This window comes from Danio aesculapii, chromosome 20 (genome assembly GCF_903798145.1).
Source record: "Danio aesculapii chromosome 20, fDanAes4.1, whole genome shotgun sequence".
Classification (NCBI taxonomy): Eukaryota; Metazoa; Chordata; class Actinopteri; order Cypriniformes; family Danionidae; genus Danio; species Danio aesculapii.
Genome location: NC_079454.1, coordinates 25028504 through 25045705, shown reverse-complemented (window position 1 = coordinate 25045705; position 17202 = coordinate 25028504). Strand labels below are relative to the sequence as shown.

At 36.4% G+C, this 17202-nt stretch overlaps 1 protein-coding gene across 1 annotated transcript in view; it reads left to right on the top strand.

The window, feature by feature from the left end:
• The window catches only part of mdn1 (midasin AAA ATPase 1), an 81055-nt gene that overhangs the window by 15433 nt on the left and 48420 nt on the right, over positions 1 to 17202 (top strand). The window contains exons 17-33 of the mRNA XM_056481776.1: positions 1394 to 1497; positions 1588 to 1732; positions 2566 to 2662; positions 3431 to 3544; positions 3934 to 4081; positions 6960 to 7067; positions 7183 to 7334; positions 8412 to 8590; positions 9586 to 9794; positions 9952 to 10098; positions 10180 to 10321; positions 12678 to 12812; positions 13215 to 13353; positions 14921 to 15059; positions 15998 to 16128; positions 16724 to 16859; positions 16987 to 17116. Of these exons, the coding sequence (XP_056337751.1) occupies positions 1394 to 1497; positions 1588 to 1732; positions 2566 to 2662; positions 3431 to 3544; positions 3934 to 4081; positions 6960 to 7067; positions 7183 to 7334; positions 8412 to 8590; positions 9586 to 9794; positions 9952 to 10098; positions 10180 to 10321; positions 12678 to 12812; positions 13215 to 13353; positions 14921 to 15059; positions 15998 to 16128; positions 16724 to 16859; positions 16987 to 17116 (2355 nt within the window). The remainder of the gene's footprint in view (positions 1 to 1393; positions 1498 to 1587; positions 1733 to 2565; positions 2663 to 3430; positions 3545 to 3933; positions 4082 to 6959; positions 7068 to 7182; positions 7335 to 8411; positions 8591 to 9585; positions 9795 to 9951; positions 10099 to 10179; positions 10322 to 12677; positions 12813 to 13214; positions 13354 to 14920; positions 15060 to 15997; positions 16129 to 16723; positions 16860 to 16986; positions 17117 to 17202) is intronic.

Sequence of the window (17202 nt, the reverse complement as noted above, 5' to 3'; positions counted from 1 at the left end):
TCTACAATGGAAGTCAATGGGTCCCAGCAATCAGCATTCTTCATAATATATTCTTGTATGGTAAACAAAGGAAAAAAACTTAAATGGGTTTAAAACTGCGCAAGAGTGAGTAAATTATGACAGAATCTTCATTTTTGAGTGAACTATCCCTTTAAAAGGCACACATTTTACCCCTTTTACAAGATCTACGATAAGCCTTTGGTGTTTCCAGAATGTGTCTGTAAAATTTCAGCTCAAAATACCCATTAGATAATTTGTTATAGCCTCAACAATCTGCCTCTTTTGGTGTCTGAATACATTGTAGTTGTTTTTTCAGCCCATGGCTTTAAATGCAAATGAGCTGCTTCTCCTTACCCTTCGTTCCGACGTGTGTGTCTGCTTCTTGGGTGAAGCTGAAATACAGCTCATTAGTCAAAAATACCAAATTAGTTTATTTGATATATTTGTGGTGGAGTTTATTCAAGCCTTTCTGAAATGAGGAGTCACACACAAATGCCATTTTCAGTACACACACACACATTAGCGTTTACTGACACCGTGCGGACGTGGTGATTTTACTGCCTTTATTACAAACATGCTGTGCTTTAAAAAAGTTTTAAATTTATAAAAATCACAGAGAGTTGGAACAGATATTTTAATTCCAGTTTATTTGCAGAAATGTTCTGTGGACATGTTTATACATGTTTTTATAGAAACATGGTGCCTGTCAATCAGTTTGGTGGTCGGGGAAAACCATATATACCACAAACCACATATAGACAGTTCTGTCCAACCAGCTTACAAAAGATGATTTTCATCATAGATGCCCGTTAAGGGGTAGTGATAGGGTCAGGATTGTAATTCTAATGTACAATGTGAAAATGTCTATGTAAACAACAAATTCATTGCATCTCTTGATTAAGTTAAATATTAATACATAAAATGGGTTCTTCATTTCGCTGTGCAAAACATTATATAATAAGGCAATGGGTTAACTAACCCCTAATGCTCCAGTTATTCCAAAACATATTCCAAAAGTGCCCCATTGTCTTCTGTAGTATGAAATAGATACTTTGGAAGTCAATGGGGGCCAGGTAGCTATGTGGATAAAGTCAGCATAAAACAGAAGTTGCAATAGATTTTTCTTTACTGCTGTCATTTATAAACAAGTGAAATGGCTTGTTGGGGGGAAAAGTAGGATTGTATAGTTGTGCTGTTCGGAAAGGTTGATTTCATGTAAGTGACATGTTGTCCTGTGCTCATATCAGTAAACACTATCAAGACAAAACATGTTGATCAATCATTACGAAGCCACATAATATTTAATCTTGAAAAATGATTGATGATAAATAATTGTTTTTGTTCTTTTTGAGAATGCATAATTTTTTTTCACTGTCTTTTTTTGTTCTGATAGCTGCCTTGCTGCAGGAGCAGTGGGAGGCTTTGGCTCTCAAACTCAGTCAGACGCAGGAACAGATCCGGGCCTGTGAATCTGCTATGGTCTTTGCGTTTGTGGAAGTAATTGTCACTGCTTTTTTTCTCTTGTCTACAACTCTTCCCTTCTCTTCTCTGTTTGTTTATCTCATGCATGACTGTGTGTCCACTCAGGGAACACTGGCTCAGGCTGTGAAGAAAGGTGAATGGATCCTGCTGGATGAGATTAATCTGGCTGCTGCAGAGACGCTGGAGTGTCTGAGCGGGTTGCTGGAGGGCAGTTCTGGGTCACTGGTGCTGCTGGACAGAGGCGATACTGGTGAGTCTATACAAAGTGTTCATTGGGGTTTTTTTTTTATAGAACTGGCTTATTTTCTTTTATGTAAGCATAGGTTATTTTAGGTCATTGTTGCAACAGTAGTTGTTGAAGAGATAAATTACATTTTATAATATATTCAGATAGAAAACAGATAATTTAAATAGTATACATATTGAAGGTTATTATAAATGCAGGCTTGTGAGCAGAAGAAACTTCTGAAAAAATGTATTTACTGTTCTGACTGGTACTGTAAGTATTACATAAAATGTAATACTTAAAAAAGACTAGTTGTCAGTAGTTCAACTAGTTGACAGTGATATTTGGACAACAGTTTGCACATTTTTTTGTCTTTTGTTTGTGTTAGCCTCCTGCTCACCAATGCTGCAGATATATATATGCAGTACCACATTGTCCTTCAGAAATCAATAATAATAATAATAATAATAATAATAATAATAATAATAATTATTATTATTATATATTTTTTATTATTATTATTATTATTATCAATGTATTAGTGTGTAAAGAAAGCTGTTGTGATGTCGTTGAAAGGAATGATTTTTAAGGATTAAATAATAAAAAAGGTAAAGAACAAAGTTTGTATATAAAAGAAAAATATTTTGTAAATCAAATTCCTTGATTTATATATATTTTACTGACCTTTGAACTGTAGTATATTCAATCCCATGTACTTAAAACAAAATACTAATAATTTGGCATGACCTCTTTTTGAGTAAAACGAGGCAAACATGTCTTTAATTAAAAGTTTTATTCAGAAGCAAAAAAACGTTTCTATGTCTTATCTAAATCTCTATGTCATTGCTGTTTTGCAGAGCCTCTGTTTCGTCACTCAGACTTCCGTCTGTTTGCTTGCATGAACCCAGCCACTGATGTAGGCAAGAGAAACCTGCCACTTGGCATTAGAAACAGGTGAGAGGGGCAGGAGCTACTTATAAATATCTAGCAGATTTGTTTGCAGACACTAAATGTAATACGTTCTTAAAGAGAGAGTTTACTTAAAACTAAAAATGTTGTCATCTTTTAATCATCATTCACTTGTTCCAAACCTGTTTGACTTTCTTTCTTCGACTGAACACAAGAGAATATATTTTGAAAAAAGCTGGAAACCTGTAACTATTAACTTCTATAGTATATGTTTTTCCTACAATAAAAGTCAGTGGTTTCAGTTTTCTTTAAAATGAAAGGTTTGGGAACAATTGAGGGTGAGTAAATAGTGAATAAACATTCATTCACACAGTGGCTCAGTGGTTAGCACTGTTGCCTCACAGCAGGAAGGTCGCTGGTTGGCATTTCTGTGTGGAGTTTGCATGTTCTCCCCGTGTTGGCGTTGGTTTCCTATAGGTGCTCTGGTTTCCCCCACAGTCCAAAGACATGCGCTATAGGTGAATTGAATTAACTAAATTGGCTGTAGTGTATGTGTTTGAATGTGAGTGTGTATGGGTGTTTCCCAGTACTGGGTTGTAGCTGGAAGGGCATCCGCTGCGCAAAACATTTGCTAGATAAGTTGGCAGTTCATTCAGCTGTGGCGACCCCTGATTAATAAAGGGACTAAGCCTAAGAAAAGTGAATGAACGAATGTTCATTTTTGGGAGAACTTTCCCTTTAAGTGTTGTGTTCCATTACCTATGGGAGCACTGAAGGTGTTCATATAAAATCATGTCCTTGTTTATCTATCAGATTCACAGAATTGTACGTGGAGGAGCTGGAGAGCGAGAGTGATTTACGAATCCTGGTCTCAGACTACCTCAAAGGCCTTAACCTGTCCAGAGGAATCATCCATGGGATCATCAGGTTTGTGTACAGTAAAAGTCTCCTCTGTCATTCATATAAATGTTTTTTTTGTTTGTAAATTTCACATGTAGTGACAACGAGCAACCTATTGAATAAAGCCTGTAATTGCAGAATAAAGCGTGTTCTAGTAAAATGTGTATTATATTTTCATAATTTTAAAATAAATATAATGTATCATTTTTACAGTGTGATTCTGCTTGTCAATCATATATCCTTGGTAGCACAAATCATTCTTACTTGACAATATTAATGATGTTTTAGATATGAGGTGACATTGCTTGTTTTCTTTTAACAACTGTGTCCATTTCTCATGTTACAACCTTGATTCAGGTGCTGTACTAAAAGATAATTGTGATGCTCAGTTTTGTTCCTTTTCTGCTCCTCTTCAGTTTTTATTTGGCCGTTCGTAAGGAGGCTAACACTCGTCTAGTTGATGGTACAGGTCACAAGCCACACTATAGTTTGCGTACTTTATGCCGAGCTCTGAAGTTTGTGGCCTCTGACCCCTGCTACAACATCCAAAGATCCCTCTATGAGGTAATATACCTGTCCTCCTTACAGTTTATGCCTGATTTGTAAATATCTTGTAAGTCTGTATGTATTTAGTAAAATGTATTCAACTCAACAAAAAGAATCTGTTTGTGTAAAGACAGTTTCTCAGTGCATGGATGTTTCATACTTTTTTCTTCAGCATCACAATTAGCTGTCGCTCTCCTCCATCATTATGAATAATTCTGTCTCTGCTGCAACGTGTGGCGACTCAACACTGGCACTCTTATCAGCTTGATTGATTATAAAGGAAGCTAGTTTGTCATGTCACGTCACAACGCATCGCTCTTGTCTGATGTAGATTGGATATCACTCACTGGCACCATGTTTTCTAAATTGTACTTGACGTCACACAGGATTCAATGACATTCAGGATTCAATGACTATTGTGAAATGCACACAATCAAAGCATGGCTATTTATTAAGTTCAGAATTTACCCAGAACAAAGAATCTGCTGGTAGTTTACCTACCTTCAGACCATCCAACATGTTAGTGGCTTATTTCCTTCAGGCCTTGGTGGTTCACAAAATGCAAGTGAAAGGCTACCAAAAAACACAAACATTCATTCATTCATTTTCTTTTTGGCTTAGTCCCTTTATTAATCTGGGATCGCCACAGCGGAACGAACCACCAACTTATCCAGCATATGTTTTACGCAGCGGATGTCCTTCCAGCTGCAACTCATCACTGGCAAACATCTATACACTCTCATTTACACACATACACTACGGATAATTTAGCTTACCCAATTTATCTGTAACGCATGTCTTTGGACAGACTTCAGACTTGTGGGGGAAACCGAAGCACCCGGAGGAAACCCATGCAAACACGGGGAGAACATGCAAACTCCACATAGAAATGCCAACTGACCGAGCCGAGACTTGAACCAGCAACTTTCTTGCTGTGAGGCGACAGCGCTACCCACTGTGCCACCACATTGCCAAAACACATACATGCTGAACAAAATAAATTCCTGTGGCTACTGATGAAACATTCGAGGTCTTACGAAGCAAAACTACTGATTTGTGCAAGAAATTGCTTTCTCAAAATCCAGAATTGGAGAGAATTCAGTCTAGACCAGCGGTGTTTAAACTCAGTCCTATAGGGCTGGTGTCCTGCATGTTTTAGTTCCAATCCCAATTAAACACACCTGAACTAGTTAATCAAGCTCTTTCTGGGAGTACTAGAAACTTCCAGGAAGGTGTCTTGAAGGAAGTTGGAGCTAAACTATGCAGGACACCAACCCTCCAGGACCGAGTTTGGACACTCCTGGTCTAGACCACCACCATTTCATATTTTAAGAGCACTAATTGTGTGTAAAAGTATAGATTTACTACTTTGAAAAATGTGTGTTAAACTTGTAATCTTGTTAGTTCTTTAATGTCTTTTTGCCGATGGTCCAAAATGAAATCGAAGGTGATATTTTTCATGCGTGACGCTGTTGTCATGACAACCAGTCACCATATGACTTTTGAGCAATGAGACAGCACGCTTCACTTTAACAATCGTTTGTATAGACGGGGTGTCCACAGGGTCTTAAAAAGTATTAAAAGTTGATAAATCAATTATGAGAAAACTAAGGCCCCTAAAAGATATGAAAAAAGTCTTAATCCCTGTTTTACAAGGCCTTAAATTTTGTTCAGGCGTTGTCCAAAGTGTTTGACTCCAAAAAGCAGAAATATATTTATTTTTCTCGATTGTTTCACTCCTCTGTCCGGGTGATGTCATGTAATTTGCGTCAAATGTCGGAAGGTGACGCTCTCTACATGTAGTGAAACTATAAACAGATGGCAAAATGGGATAATACAAGTTTGCATACTCCTGGTTGGAGAAAGATGAGTTTAAACAGTGTCTGAAACCTGTCGCTGAAAACAACCCCGTAATTTATTCTTCTGAGCCTTTCTGAGTTCTATCGGATGGTTGTGCTCCATTATTGTACTACAACTGTTTATCAACAACTGTTTATTAAGGTTAAGGTTTGATACTGATTAGAACTTAAAATGGCGACTTGGTCTTAAAATATTCTGAGGTCTTTAAAAAGTCTTTAAAAAGTATTGAAATTACCTTTAGGATTCCTGCATATACCCTGATAGAGGATGATATCCGTTTTCAGAAAAAAAGGTGATAAAGTTGATGATTTTTGGCCAGAGATGTACACTTGTCAACATTTGAAGTGGATCAAAAAAGTTTTTCAAACTTGTCCTAAGACGATAATGGGTGTTCAGTAGTCTGAGACAATTTTCATAAACTTTTTTGATCCACTTCAATTGTTGACTACAGTATGTGGTAGTTTGCTCCAATCCAGCATAAAACTGTCCTGTTTGATTTGTAATGAGTTGGAGTTGTGAAGTAGAAATGTCAAACATTATGAAACAAAAGTTGAAAAGACAATGCCATTTTTCATATTACACTGCTCTGTGTTTTGCATCACTTGTCATTTTGCCGCATTTGCACTTGTTAATGTATTTTTAAATGGAAAATGCAACAAATTTTTAAATAGTTGATTTATGGGTGTGCATGCTTATTAAATATCAATTTAATAAGCCTGGAAAATACAGATTTGGTCTTTTAAATTTATACTTTCTGAACCCCTGGTCTAGAGTGTGAGCTTTCTGGCGCATGAGGAAAGAATGTTTTTATTTATCTAATTTGCACACAAACAGTATTTATTTAAATTTAAACAAATGTATTAAAAGCTTCTATTAAATACAGTTTAAATGATACTTTCTGTAGATCATCATGGCTCTCTAATAGTTTGAGGGCTTGGACAAATACCAAGTGTTTATTTTTATAATTGATGTGTGCTGTGAAATGAAAGTTAAAGCAGAAATGTATATTTATAGAGATGTTTATTATTTTTTGCAGGGTTTCTGCTTGAGTTTTCTCACTCAGCTGGATCGCAGCTCTCACCCCATCGTCCAGAAACTGGTGTGTCAGTACATACTAGGAGGAAATGTGAAATGTCTTAGACAGGTAATCAATTCAGAGCTTCAGTAAGACACTTTAATCCATCTTAACGCTAGTTTAAATGATTAGACTGCAGACTAGCTTTAAAGTTTTTGAAAATGAACCTGTCCTTCCTCTTCAGCCAATCCCTCAGCCAAAGGACCGCGTGTGTGTTCAGATAGACGAGTACTGGTTGAGTCAAGGCGATAAGGAGCTGGCTGTGGACCCCAGTTACATCCTCACACCCTCCGTCAAGCTCAACCTGAAAGATCTGGCACGGGTGGTGGCCGCCGGGTAGGAAAACCCACCCTGAATATGTCCCCTGTGACGTTCCCTAGATCAATTCTTCTGTCGATACGTATATATGCATCGTCTGTCTGTTCAGTTGTGGGAGGGTGTGTAACCATTGTAAAAGATTTCATTGGCTTTCCATTTTTTTGGGTTGGGATGGTGATAGCATCTGATTGGTTTATCTGTTTTTAGCACCATTTATCTGGGGCAGTTATATATGGCATTATTGATTTTGAAAAACAAAATAAATAAATTATTAGTTGAACATCAGTAATAACGATGACCAAATCTCTGATTAGATTTTTTTGAAGGATGTGACATTGAAGTCTTCCACGCCATCACAGAAATAAATGTTTTATTTAAATATATAAATAAAACTGTTCAAATAAAAAGTAAAAACAGTTAACTAACTGTAACTGGAACTACTTGTTACATAACATTTTAAATGGTCTCAATATTACAGTTTTTACTGTATTTTGTATCAAATATAATAGTAAACATGAGCTACTTCTTTCAATGTTCAAAGTCATGACATGGATTTCTAAAATTATTTTAATATACCTTGACATTAATTCATGTATTTATTCATTTTCCTTCGGCTTAGTCCCTTTATTCATCAGGGGTCGCCACAGCGGAATGAACCGCCAACTTATCCAGCATATGTTTTACGTAGCAGATGCCCTTCCAGCAACAACCTATTACTGGGAAACATCCATATACACTCATTCACACACATACACTACGGCCAATATAGTTTATTCAATTCACCAAAAGAGGAACATGGGGAGAACATGCAAACTCCACACAGAAATGCCAACTGACCCAGCCGGGACTCGAATCAGCAACCTTCTTGCTGTGAGGCGACAGTGCTAACCACTGAGCCATTGTGTCACCCTCTCCTTGAGATTCGGTTAAAATAATATATTAATGTGACATTTAATGAGATATAACTCGCTCATTAGGTGTAGGCAACTTGGACTGTATGTGCGTGTGTTTTGTTTGTAATATTCCTTACATGGTAGGAATTACATTTTGATGTTATACCATATTTCTTTATTTTGTTTTGTGTAACGTGATTAGCATCCATCCAGTGCTCCTTCAGGGGGAAACGTCTGTAGGAAAGACCAGTCTGATAAAATGGCTTGCAGCTTCCACAGGAAACCAGTGTGTGCGAATCAATAATCACGAGCACACGGATATCCAGGAGTACATCGGCTGCTACTCCTCTGATGAGCATGGCAAACTTGTCTTCAAAGAAGGTAAAGAGCCTTTTGTGTGCACATTAAAATGGAATGCTTAAAATATGAATCTTCAAACAATCATTATGTAAAGAAATGTTCATGTAAATACAGGAATATGATACTAAATGCATGTTGTTATAGGTTACATTCAAAGTACAACACTCTCAAATATCTGCTCTGTCTATTTTCTTACTAACGGGTTCTTACGCTGAAGTATTTGAAGATCCCTAACTTGCCAGCGATCCTGAAGGGATAGTTCACCCAAAACTGAAAATTTCATCAGTTACTTACCCTTCACTTGTCACAATTTTGTTAGAGTTTTTCTTTTCTGTTGGACAAAAATTATTATTTAAAAAAATGTTGGAAACCTGTAACCATTGACTTTCGTGGTATTTGTTTTTTCTACTATGGATGTTAATGGTTACCAGTTTCTAGCATTCTTTAAAATGCATTCTTTTGTGTCCAACAGAAAAAAAACTCATAAAGGTTTGTAACCACTTGAGGATGAGTAAATAGTGAGTATAATATTGGGTGAACTATCGCTTTAATGTTAGGCCATAATCTCCATAGACATTGGTGCCTTTCCATTAATTAAAAATAGCCAAAATATCCTTAATGTTTTATGACAAACATGTCCAGTAATTTATACTACTCTTCTTTTATTAAGTTTTTAGCCATTTTATATTGGTATTTTAGTATTATTAACATGATTTATTTAATTTTACAATATTATTATTAAGAATAAGAGTGAATTTGTGCATGTTACATTGTATTTGAAATAATTTTCGATGTTTGAGAATTATTAATGAGAATTATACATTTTTAAAACAAGCTGGTTCCCACCTCAGAGCTTAAAATAAGATTATGGCATTTTGTTAATAAATTCTATACATTAACTGCAGTGTCATATAGCATTGTCTGTCTGTCTCTCTCTCTGTTTCTTTCAGTGTTAAATTGACCTTCAATTTGTGTCAAGCTTTCATGTAAACAACATGTATGATTTTCCCCTGAAGGCGTGCTGATCGATGCTATGCGGAAAGGTTACTGGATCATTTTGGATGAACTGAACCTTGCCCCCACTGATGTTCTTGAGGCTCTGAATAGATTACTGGATGACAACCGGGAGCTCTTCGTTGCCGAGACACAGGAAGTGGTCAAAGCCCATCCCAGATTCATGCTTTTTGCCACCCAGAATCCTCCTGGGCTCTACGGGGGCAGAAAGGTCTGTATGTTTTGCCTTTGTGACCTATTGTACAGTGAAACAATAGTGTGTTTTACTCATTTTTAGAGAAGCGGAGGTGAATACTGTATGTGCTAGTATTGGCATCATTAATGATATCTAAATATTACTTAACCCAAGTGTCTTTAATTTTGTGTAGGTTCTGTCCCGAGCGTTCAGAAACCGTTTTGTGGAGCTGCATTTCAATGAGTTGCCCAGTTCAGAGCTGGAGAACATTCTCCATCAGCGCTGCAGTTTGCCTCCTTCCTACTGCTCTAAACTCATCAAGGTCATGCAGGACCTGCAGGTGTGCAGCTCATTTTGTTGCGTCGTCGTATAAGATTCAAGTGTGTGGTTCTGTTTTATAATTTGGTGGTATTTGTGTCAGTCTTTACGTAGAGGATCCAGTGTGTTTGCTGGGAAACATGGGTACATTACTCTGAGAGACCTGTTCCGCTGGGCTGAACGCTATAGGCTGGAGGAGCAGAGTGAATCCTCACGTGATTGGCTGCAGCATCTGGCTGATGATGGTAACATCTGATGTCAAACTTTTGACTCATGTGGAGTAGAATATTCAAATTCCAAATGAAATAGGAAATGAGCTAAAATAAGATACGTTTTTCATACTATTTCTTATTATAAAATGTTATTATTTTTAATAATAAGACAGACGCTGATCGGGATGTCCCGATCAGTCCGAGTCATTTGGTTTTGTGTATCTACTGATACCGAAACCTGATCCGATACTTCTATAAGACATAAAAAAGAATAAAGAATAGCGAAGGTCTAGCACCTTATTTTGTATTTAATTCACATTATTTTAACATTCAACAACTCTGTTAATAAACAGAGCACTTCTGTGAGGTAGCTTGAACAATCAAGTAATAAATAACATAAATTCTTCACTTTTGACCTTCTTAAAAAATCTAATATAAAAACAAGCACCTCAACCAGCAGGCAATCCCAAGTTTACAAATCTCACAGTTTGCTTTGGCAGTGTTGTCGTCATCAACTTTATAATACCTCCAGACCGCAGACATACTCGCGCTTTCTCTTCAAGCTTCTTCTGTGTTCTACTTTGCCGGCATTTAACCAATAGCATCTCTGCAACAAAGTGATGTCATGCCGCACGCGTTGCTGTTTCTGTGTGAAGTCAAGAAAAAGATCTAACTCTGTGCCACCGCATAACTATAGATGTGTTAAAAAATTATGAGTATTTATACATATATATTCGAGTCCTGATCAGGAGGTAACTTCTGATTCCGATCGAGTCTGAAACCGCATGATTGGGTCCGATTTCTGATCATGTGATTGGATCTGGACATCCCTATTAATTTTCACTTAAGTAATTAAAATTAATTTATGGTTTTAATTTTAGTTATCTATAATAACCCTATCCTACAGTATTCTATTGTTAGAAAACAGTAATATTGCAAAAAATGTTTTGCGCAATAAGTACATATTTAAAAGAAGAGTAAAGTAAATAAGTAAAATATTCAATTTTACTTTTATTTTTCGACATTCAGCCTTTCAAATCATTTTAATATGCTGATTTAGCTATTTTTTAAAATTACTTTATTCTAAGTTTATTTATATATATATATATATATATATATATATATATATATATATATATATATATATATATATATATATATATATATATATATATATACAGAACAAGAACAAACATTGGCTCGTACTGTAAATATAAAAGAAAACAAAAAAGACAAAACAAAAAAAACACATCATAGTCACAAAACATACAATCAAAACTAGAGTGGGTATATAACTTAAACCTCAGAGGGGTCACTGGGTTGCTCTGGAGATATAGATTTGTCAAATAAATCAAGGAATTGACCCAGCCAATATTTTCTTATGGAGCTAGTCCTTAAAAATCTGAGCCTCTCCATCTAAATAACAGATATCATATCAGAAATCCAGTTCTGGAATGAGGGGGGTAAAGGGGATTTCCAATAATTACACACTAGTCTTTTAGCCACCACCATGCCTTGCTTTAAAGACTCTTGCGATGTTTGAGGGAGAGAAGATGTGTTTTGTGAGAAGCCAAAGTTCTCATGGAGTTCGAATTAGTAATTTTACACTTCACAAAATGCCTGATTTGCAGGTAACGGAAAAAAAAATGTGTAGGAGGGAGATCAAACTTTTTCCTGTTAATTGACTGAAGTAAGCAAAACGCTCCTCGATATAAAGATCCTTGATAAAACACAAACTGTTTTCTCCAAGTGAAGCTTCATAAACTAATTTCGAGAGGAGCACGTGATGTGATTAAGCATGACTGGCTGCTCGTCTCTAATCAGTAATTATCCAATCAGAGTGATTCAAGCTTACAATAAATAGATAATTTTCTTCCTACTGCTCTATCTTCGTTTTGGAAGAATCCCCCTTCCACCCCATATCCTCCTTTTCCTCCCTTTTCTAAGGGGGAGCTCTCGAGACCTAACTGATTTCGGATCCCCTTATATGCTTATTGACCGGGCGGGAGCCTTGGGCTCAAGTATCTCCAAGTTCAGGGTTCTCTCTCGGGACAGCATGCCAAAATTGCTATTAAAGCTAAGCATATCTAAATGGGAACTCTTGAAACATAATAAGTTTTATCAGTCCATGCCGGTAAGAAAGAATGATTCTGATCGGTACTTATTATTATTCTTAATGGGATAAAATTATGTGGTTTAATTTGTTTATGAATAGAAAGAATGCTGATTTGGAATAGAAATCTAACATGGTAACAAAGTAAAAATGTAGGATTTAATGCATGCTTGCTGAATAAAAATAAATAAATAAATGTACTGTAACTGTAATTGTTATATACATTATTAACTGCAGTCCTTCATTATTTAATAGTCCCTGTGTTCACTATTTCAGGATACATGCTGTTGGCCGGCCGCGTCAGAAAGCCGGAGGAAGCAGTGACCATCCAAAATATTCTGGAGAAGCATTTCAAAAGGACAGTGAACCCAGATGCTCTTTTCTCTGAAGGCCAGGTCACCTCTCAGTTCAGTGAGTTTTCAAGCACAAACACATGGACGCCGCCGCATTCTGACATCAGATCGATGACTTTCAATTAGGAATGTTGAATGTTGTTCTCGTTAGTTGTTCCACTGCATTATCAAATAAACAAACACCAGGAGCACTGCACAGTGTCTTAATGATAAAACATCAACGTCCAGCCTGCTCTAATAAAATAGTCATTGAGTGAAGGTTTATCGATTATATCCTGTGGTGCTCTTTTCCATACTTTCAAGATGATTTAAGACAGCATAGGCTTTTCTGTGAAGTGCTGAATTATTGATACTGATACTAAGCTAAAGATCTGTATGATTAGCTCACTGTATAACTAATGGGCAGATTGATTGTTTTAGCTGGCTCAGTTTGTTATATTGATGGGTTGGCTCTTGGCAGGCCCATTTGTGGACAGTATTGCGGGTGTCCCTGAGGAGTTCGGTCATGTGGTGTGGACGCAGGGCATGAGGAGACTGGCTGTGCTAGTGGGACGAGCACTTCGTTTTGGAGAGTCTGTCCTGCTTGTTGGGGACACGGGGTAAGCTGTTACACGGTCCTTAGTTGAACCTGAACGTTACAATATCTGACCTGCTAATGTTTTGAAGTGATTAGAAATTAATCTAAAGCAGGGATGCCCAAACTTATTCATATGAATGGCCAAAAACCAAATATCATTGGTAGCTACGGGCCAAAGATAAATATGATAACTATTTTATATTAAAGTTTCCATGGGTCACTTCCTAATTTATTTCATAATGTTGAAAAATAAATAAAAAACATTACTTTGAATCGTATTAACTAATGAAGTATAACTTTTTAATTATACCTTTTTGCGATTAAAAACTTAATCACATTTATAAACAGTGGAGTTCAATGCTGAATACACTAGTCAAGCAGAATCTGCCTTTGACTTGATTTGCTCACCAAAGTCCTCTACCTGTCAGATGACAGTATTTACATTTGAAACTAAGTTTGATTAATTAACACTATTTAAATTGAATTATTTAATTTCAGTTAGCTTTTTTATAGCTTAACAATAAAACAAACAAATAAAAGGTTACATTAAATTTGAAATGACAACCTAAACCATCCACATCATTCTCCCTCTTTCTCAGTTGGAAATTTTGGGCCAAATCAAAGGTTACCAAGGGCCAACTTTGGTCCGCAGCCTTAGGTTGGGCATCGCTGAGCTAAAGTCTTTATTTTAGTTCTAATAAAGGGTTTTAATCACTTTTAGGTGATTATTTGTGATGTATAATCACATCTAAATGGTTATTTTGGAAAAAAAATAAGAGTGCTCTCATTTTCATTTTAATTAATTTGAATGAAACTGAAATGGTCTAGGTCTAACTAAAAATATACAACAAAGACGAATAATTACATTTGTGTCCTCTTTTTAACAAAGTGGTTCTCAACCCAAGTAAATTTCCTAGGGGAATTCAAGAAAAAAGTGAGAGAGAGGGAGATCCCCCTCAAATATTTTAAGCGCTTTGAGTGCCCAGAAAAGTACTATATAAATGTAAATACTAATTATTATTATTATTATTTTTATTATTATTATTATTATTATTATCTAAAACGCACAATATTTCATATACTGTATAGCAGTGTTTCTCAACCACGTTCCTGGGGACCATCAGTTCTGCACATTTTCATGTCTCCATCACCAAACTCACCTGATTCAGATAATCAGCTCGTTAGCAGAGACTGAAAGACCTGTAATGGGTGTGACAGACAAAGGAGACATCCAAAACATGCAGTGTTGGTGATCCTCCAGGAACGTGGTTGAGAAATGCTGTATAGCATTGCTTAATGAAAATTACTGCATAAAAACTAAAATGCAGTCAAATAAGTAAAACTGTGCTCATCTGAGACTGGTGCAGAGTAATACAAGCAATGATGCTGTTTTCTGCCAGAAATTCCTATTGAGAACCCCTAATCTAATACCACCTGCCATTTAGCAACAAAATATTTTAGCATCTGTTTCAATAAAAAATATACCAGCACAGGAAATAAAAATGTCAGTTAAAAACATGATTTATTACTTTAATAATAAGATAACTGAAGTTCATTGGGTTCACATGACTGTCTCTATGCTCCACCAGGTGTGGTAAGACCACCATCTGTCAGCTGTTTGCTGCACTGGCTGGACAGAAATTCTTCTCCCTGAACTGCCACTTGCATATGGAGACATCAGACTTTCTGGGTGGCCTTCGTCCGGTCCGTCACACGGGAACACAACAGGTAATATTCCCATTGTTGAGTCTAAAAATGAGTCTGTTTCAGTATAAGAATCAGATTACTGTTAATCTTACTTGTTTAATAAATATTATGTCCCACTTTATATTGTCGCTTATACCTGTGATCTTACAGGGTAACTAGATGTGTAAGTAGTATGTAACTGCAGTGTATGTACACACTGGTACATAGTATTTACTTGTGTAATACTTGTGTAACTACACACATGTAACAACCCACTGAATAGTATGTGTAAGTTCAAATGTGTAACAGGACATTAATAACACAATCTTTGGTAGACTACCCCTTTAATGTGAATTACTGGTGTGATTCTACAGTTTACCTTAAAACAACATATAAACATAAGGCATTTGTATATTTCTATGTACACTTATACTTTTTTGGCAGACGTTTGCTGTTGTTAAACAGTTGCACAAAGGCTTGGGTTTTATATATTACATAGTAAGTTGTGACCATTTTACACTTTGTATTGAGTGGACAGTTCCTGAGGATTTACCCTGTAATTACACTGGTATCACAAGGTGAAATCTTCTAATGCAGCATTAGTACTGCCATTCTTATTCTAATACAGTGTTCAGAAGTACATGGTATGCAAACAGGTGTGGAAGTGGGAAAACACCTGTAAGTATATTGTTGTTACACAATGCACTTATGTAATTCTTGTTACAGATGTGTACTTTTTTTTTGTTGTTACCAATGTCCTGTTAAACATTTGAAATTAGACCTACTATTCAGTGGGTTGTTACATATGTGTATTTACACCAGTTTTACACAAGTAAATACTATGTACCAGTGTGTACAAACACAGTAGTTACATAGTACTTACACATCTAGTTACCATGTAAGTTCACAGGTATAAGCAACACAATATAAAATGGGACCAATTAGGGTATTTGATTTCATATGATTTGAATATGTGTCAGGCTGATGCGGAGGATGGTCGTCTATTTGAATGGCACGATGGGCCACTGATCCTGGCGATGAAGCAGGACGGAGTGTTTCTGATGGATGAAATCTCACTGGCAGATGACTCAGTGCTGGAGAGACTCAACAGGTGGGAATTTACACTCGCACTTCGCTGTCATGATTGCATTTTGAAACCCTTTTCTAATACGTTTAGCTTAAGAAAGCCTTGTCTATTTACCTCGTGTTTGTATTATTAATAGAGATGGCATGACAACATGGCAAAAAAGTCTACCACAATAATATCGTAATTGTTGTTTTAAGGTTATGCGAGTTGACATTCACTTTCCCAAAAAATTATGAAAACAAAATCCTTACTTGAGAGTGAAAAATAATTCACTGTGTGATGAACCCTATTAGAATGAGGTAGAATGACTGTAGGTATAGGTAAATTAATTAATTATTATCTATAAATATAGTTAATCACTGTATTTAATATTTTTGTATTTTTAAGATAAAGTTAGGTAATATTACACAAGCAAATGTGACAGTTATTTTTAGATATTTATATGTTTTTCAATTAATCACTAATTAAGACACAGCCTTTCTGCTACCTACTAGTGGTTTGCATGATATTTATTTATCCATAATGGGTGTAAATCAACCAAAGTATCATCACAAACAGACTCTGCCTTAGGAAATCAGATGACTGAGGTCATTATGCGGCTGTCTTGTGTTCTGTGCAGTGTGTTGGAGCCTGAAAAATCTTTGGTGCTGGCAGAGAAAGGCAGTGGAGATGAAGAGGTTGAGCTCATTATTGCAGGAAACAAGTTTCGGCTTGTCGCCACCATGAACCCTGGAGGTGATTTTGGAAAGAAAGAGGTCAGTACATGGCGAAACCAAAATGTTGAGGTTGTTGAATGGCGAAATTGTTAAATTCTCTAATAATTCGTAGTATTAGAGTTTGCATGGAGAAACCAGTGGCACTGATGTGTTTGCATATATACAGCTGTCTCCAGCACTCAGGAACAGGTTCACAGAGATCTGGTGCCCCCAGAGCAACAGCCGCAATGATCTAATACAGATCATCCAACATAACCTGCGGCCTGGGCTATCTCTGGATCAGCATGACCACCAAGGTGAATACTGAATACTGGAATCTGATTGGCTGATTATTGTTCACCTGTACTGTTCTAGTCTCATGTCATTGCTTCTTTTTCCATCT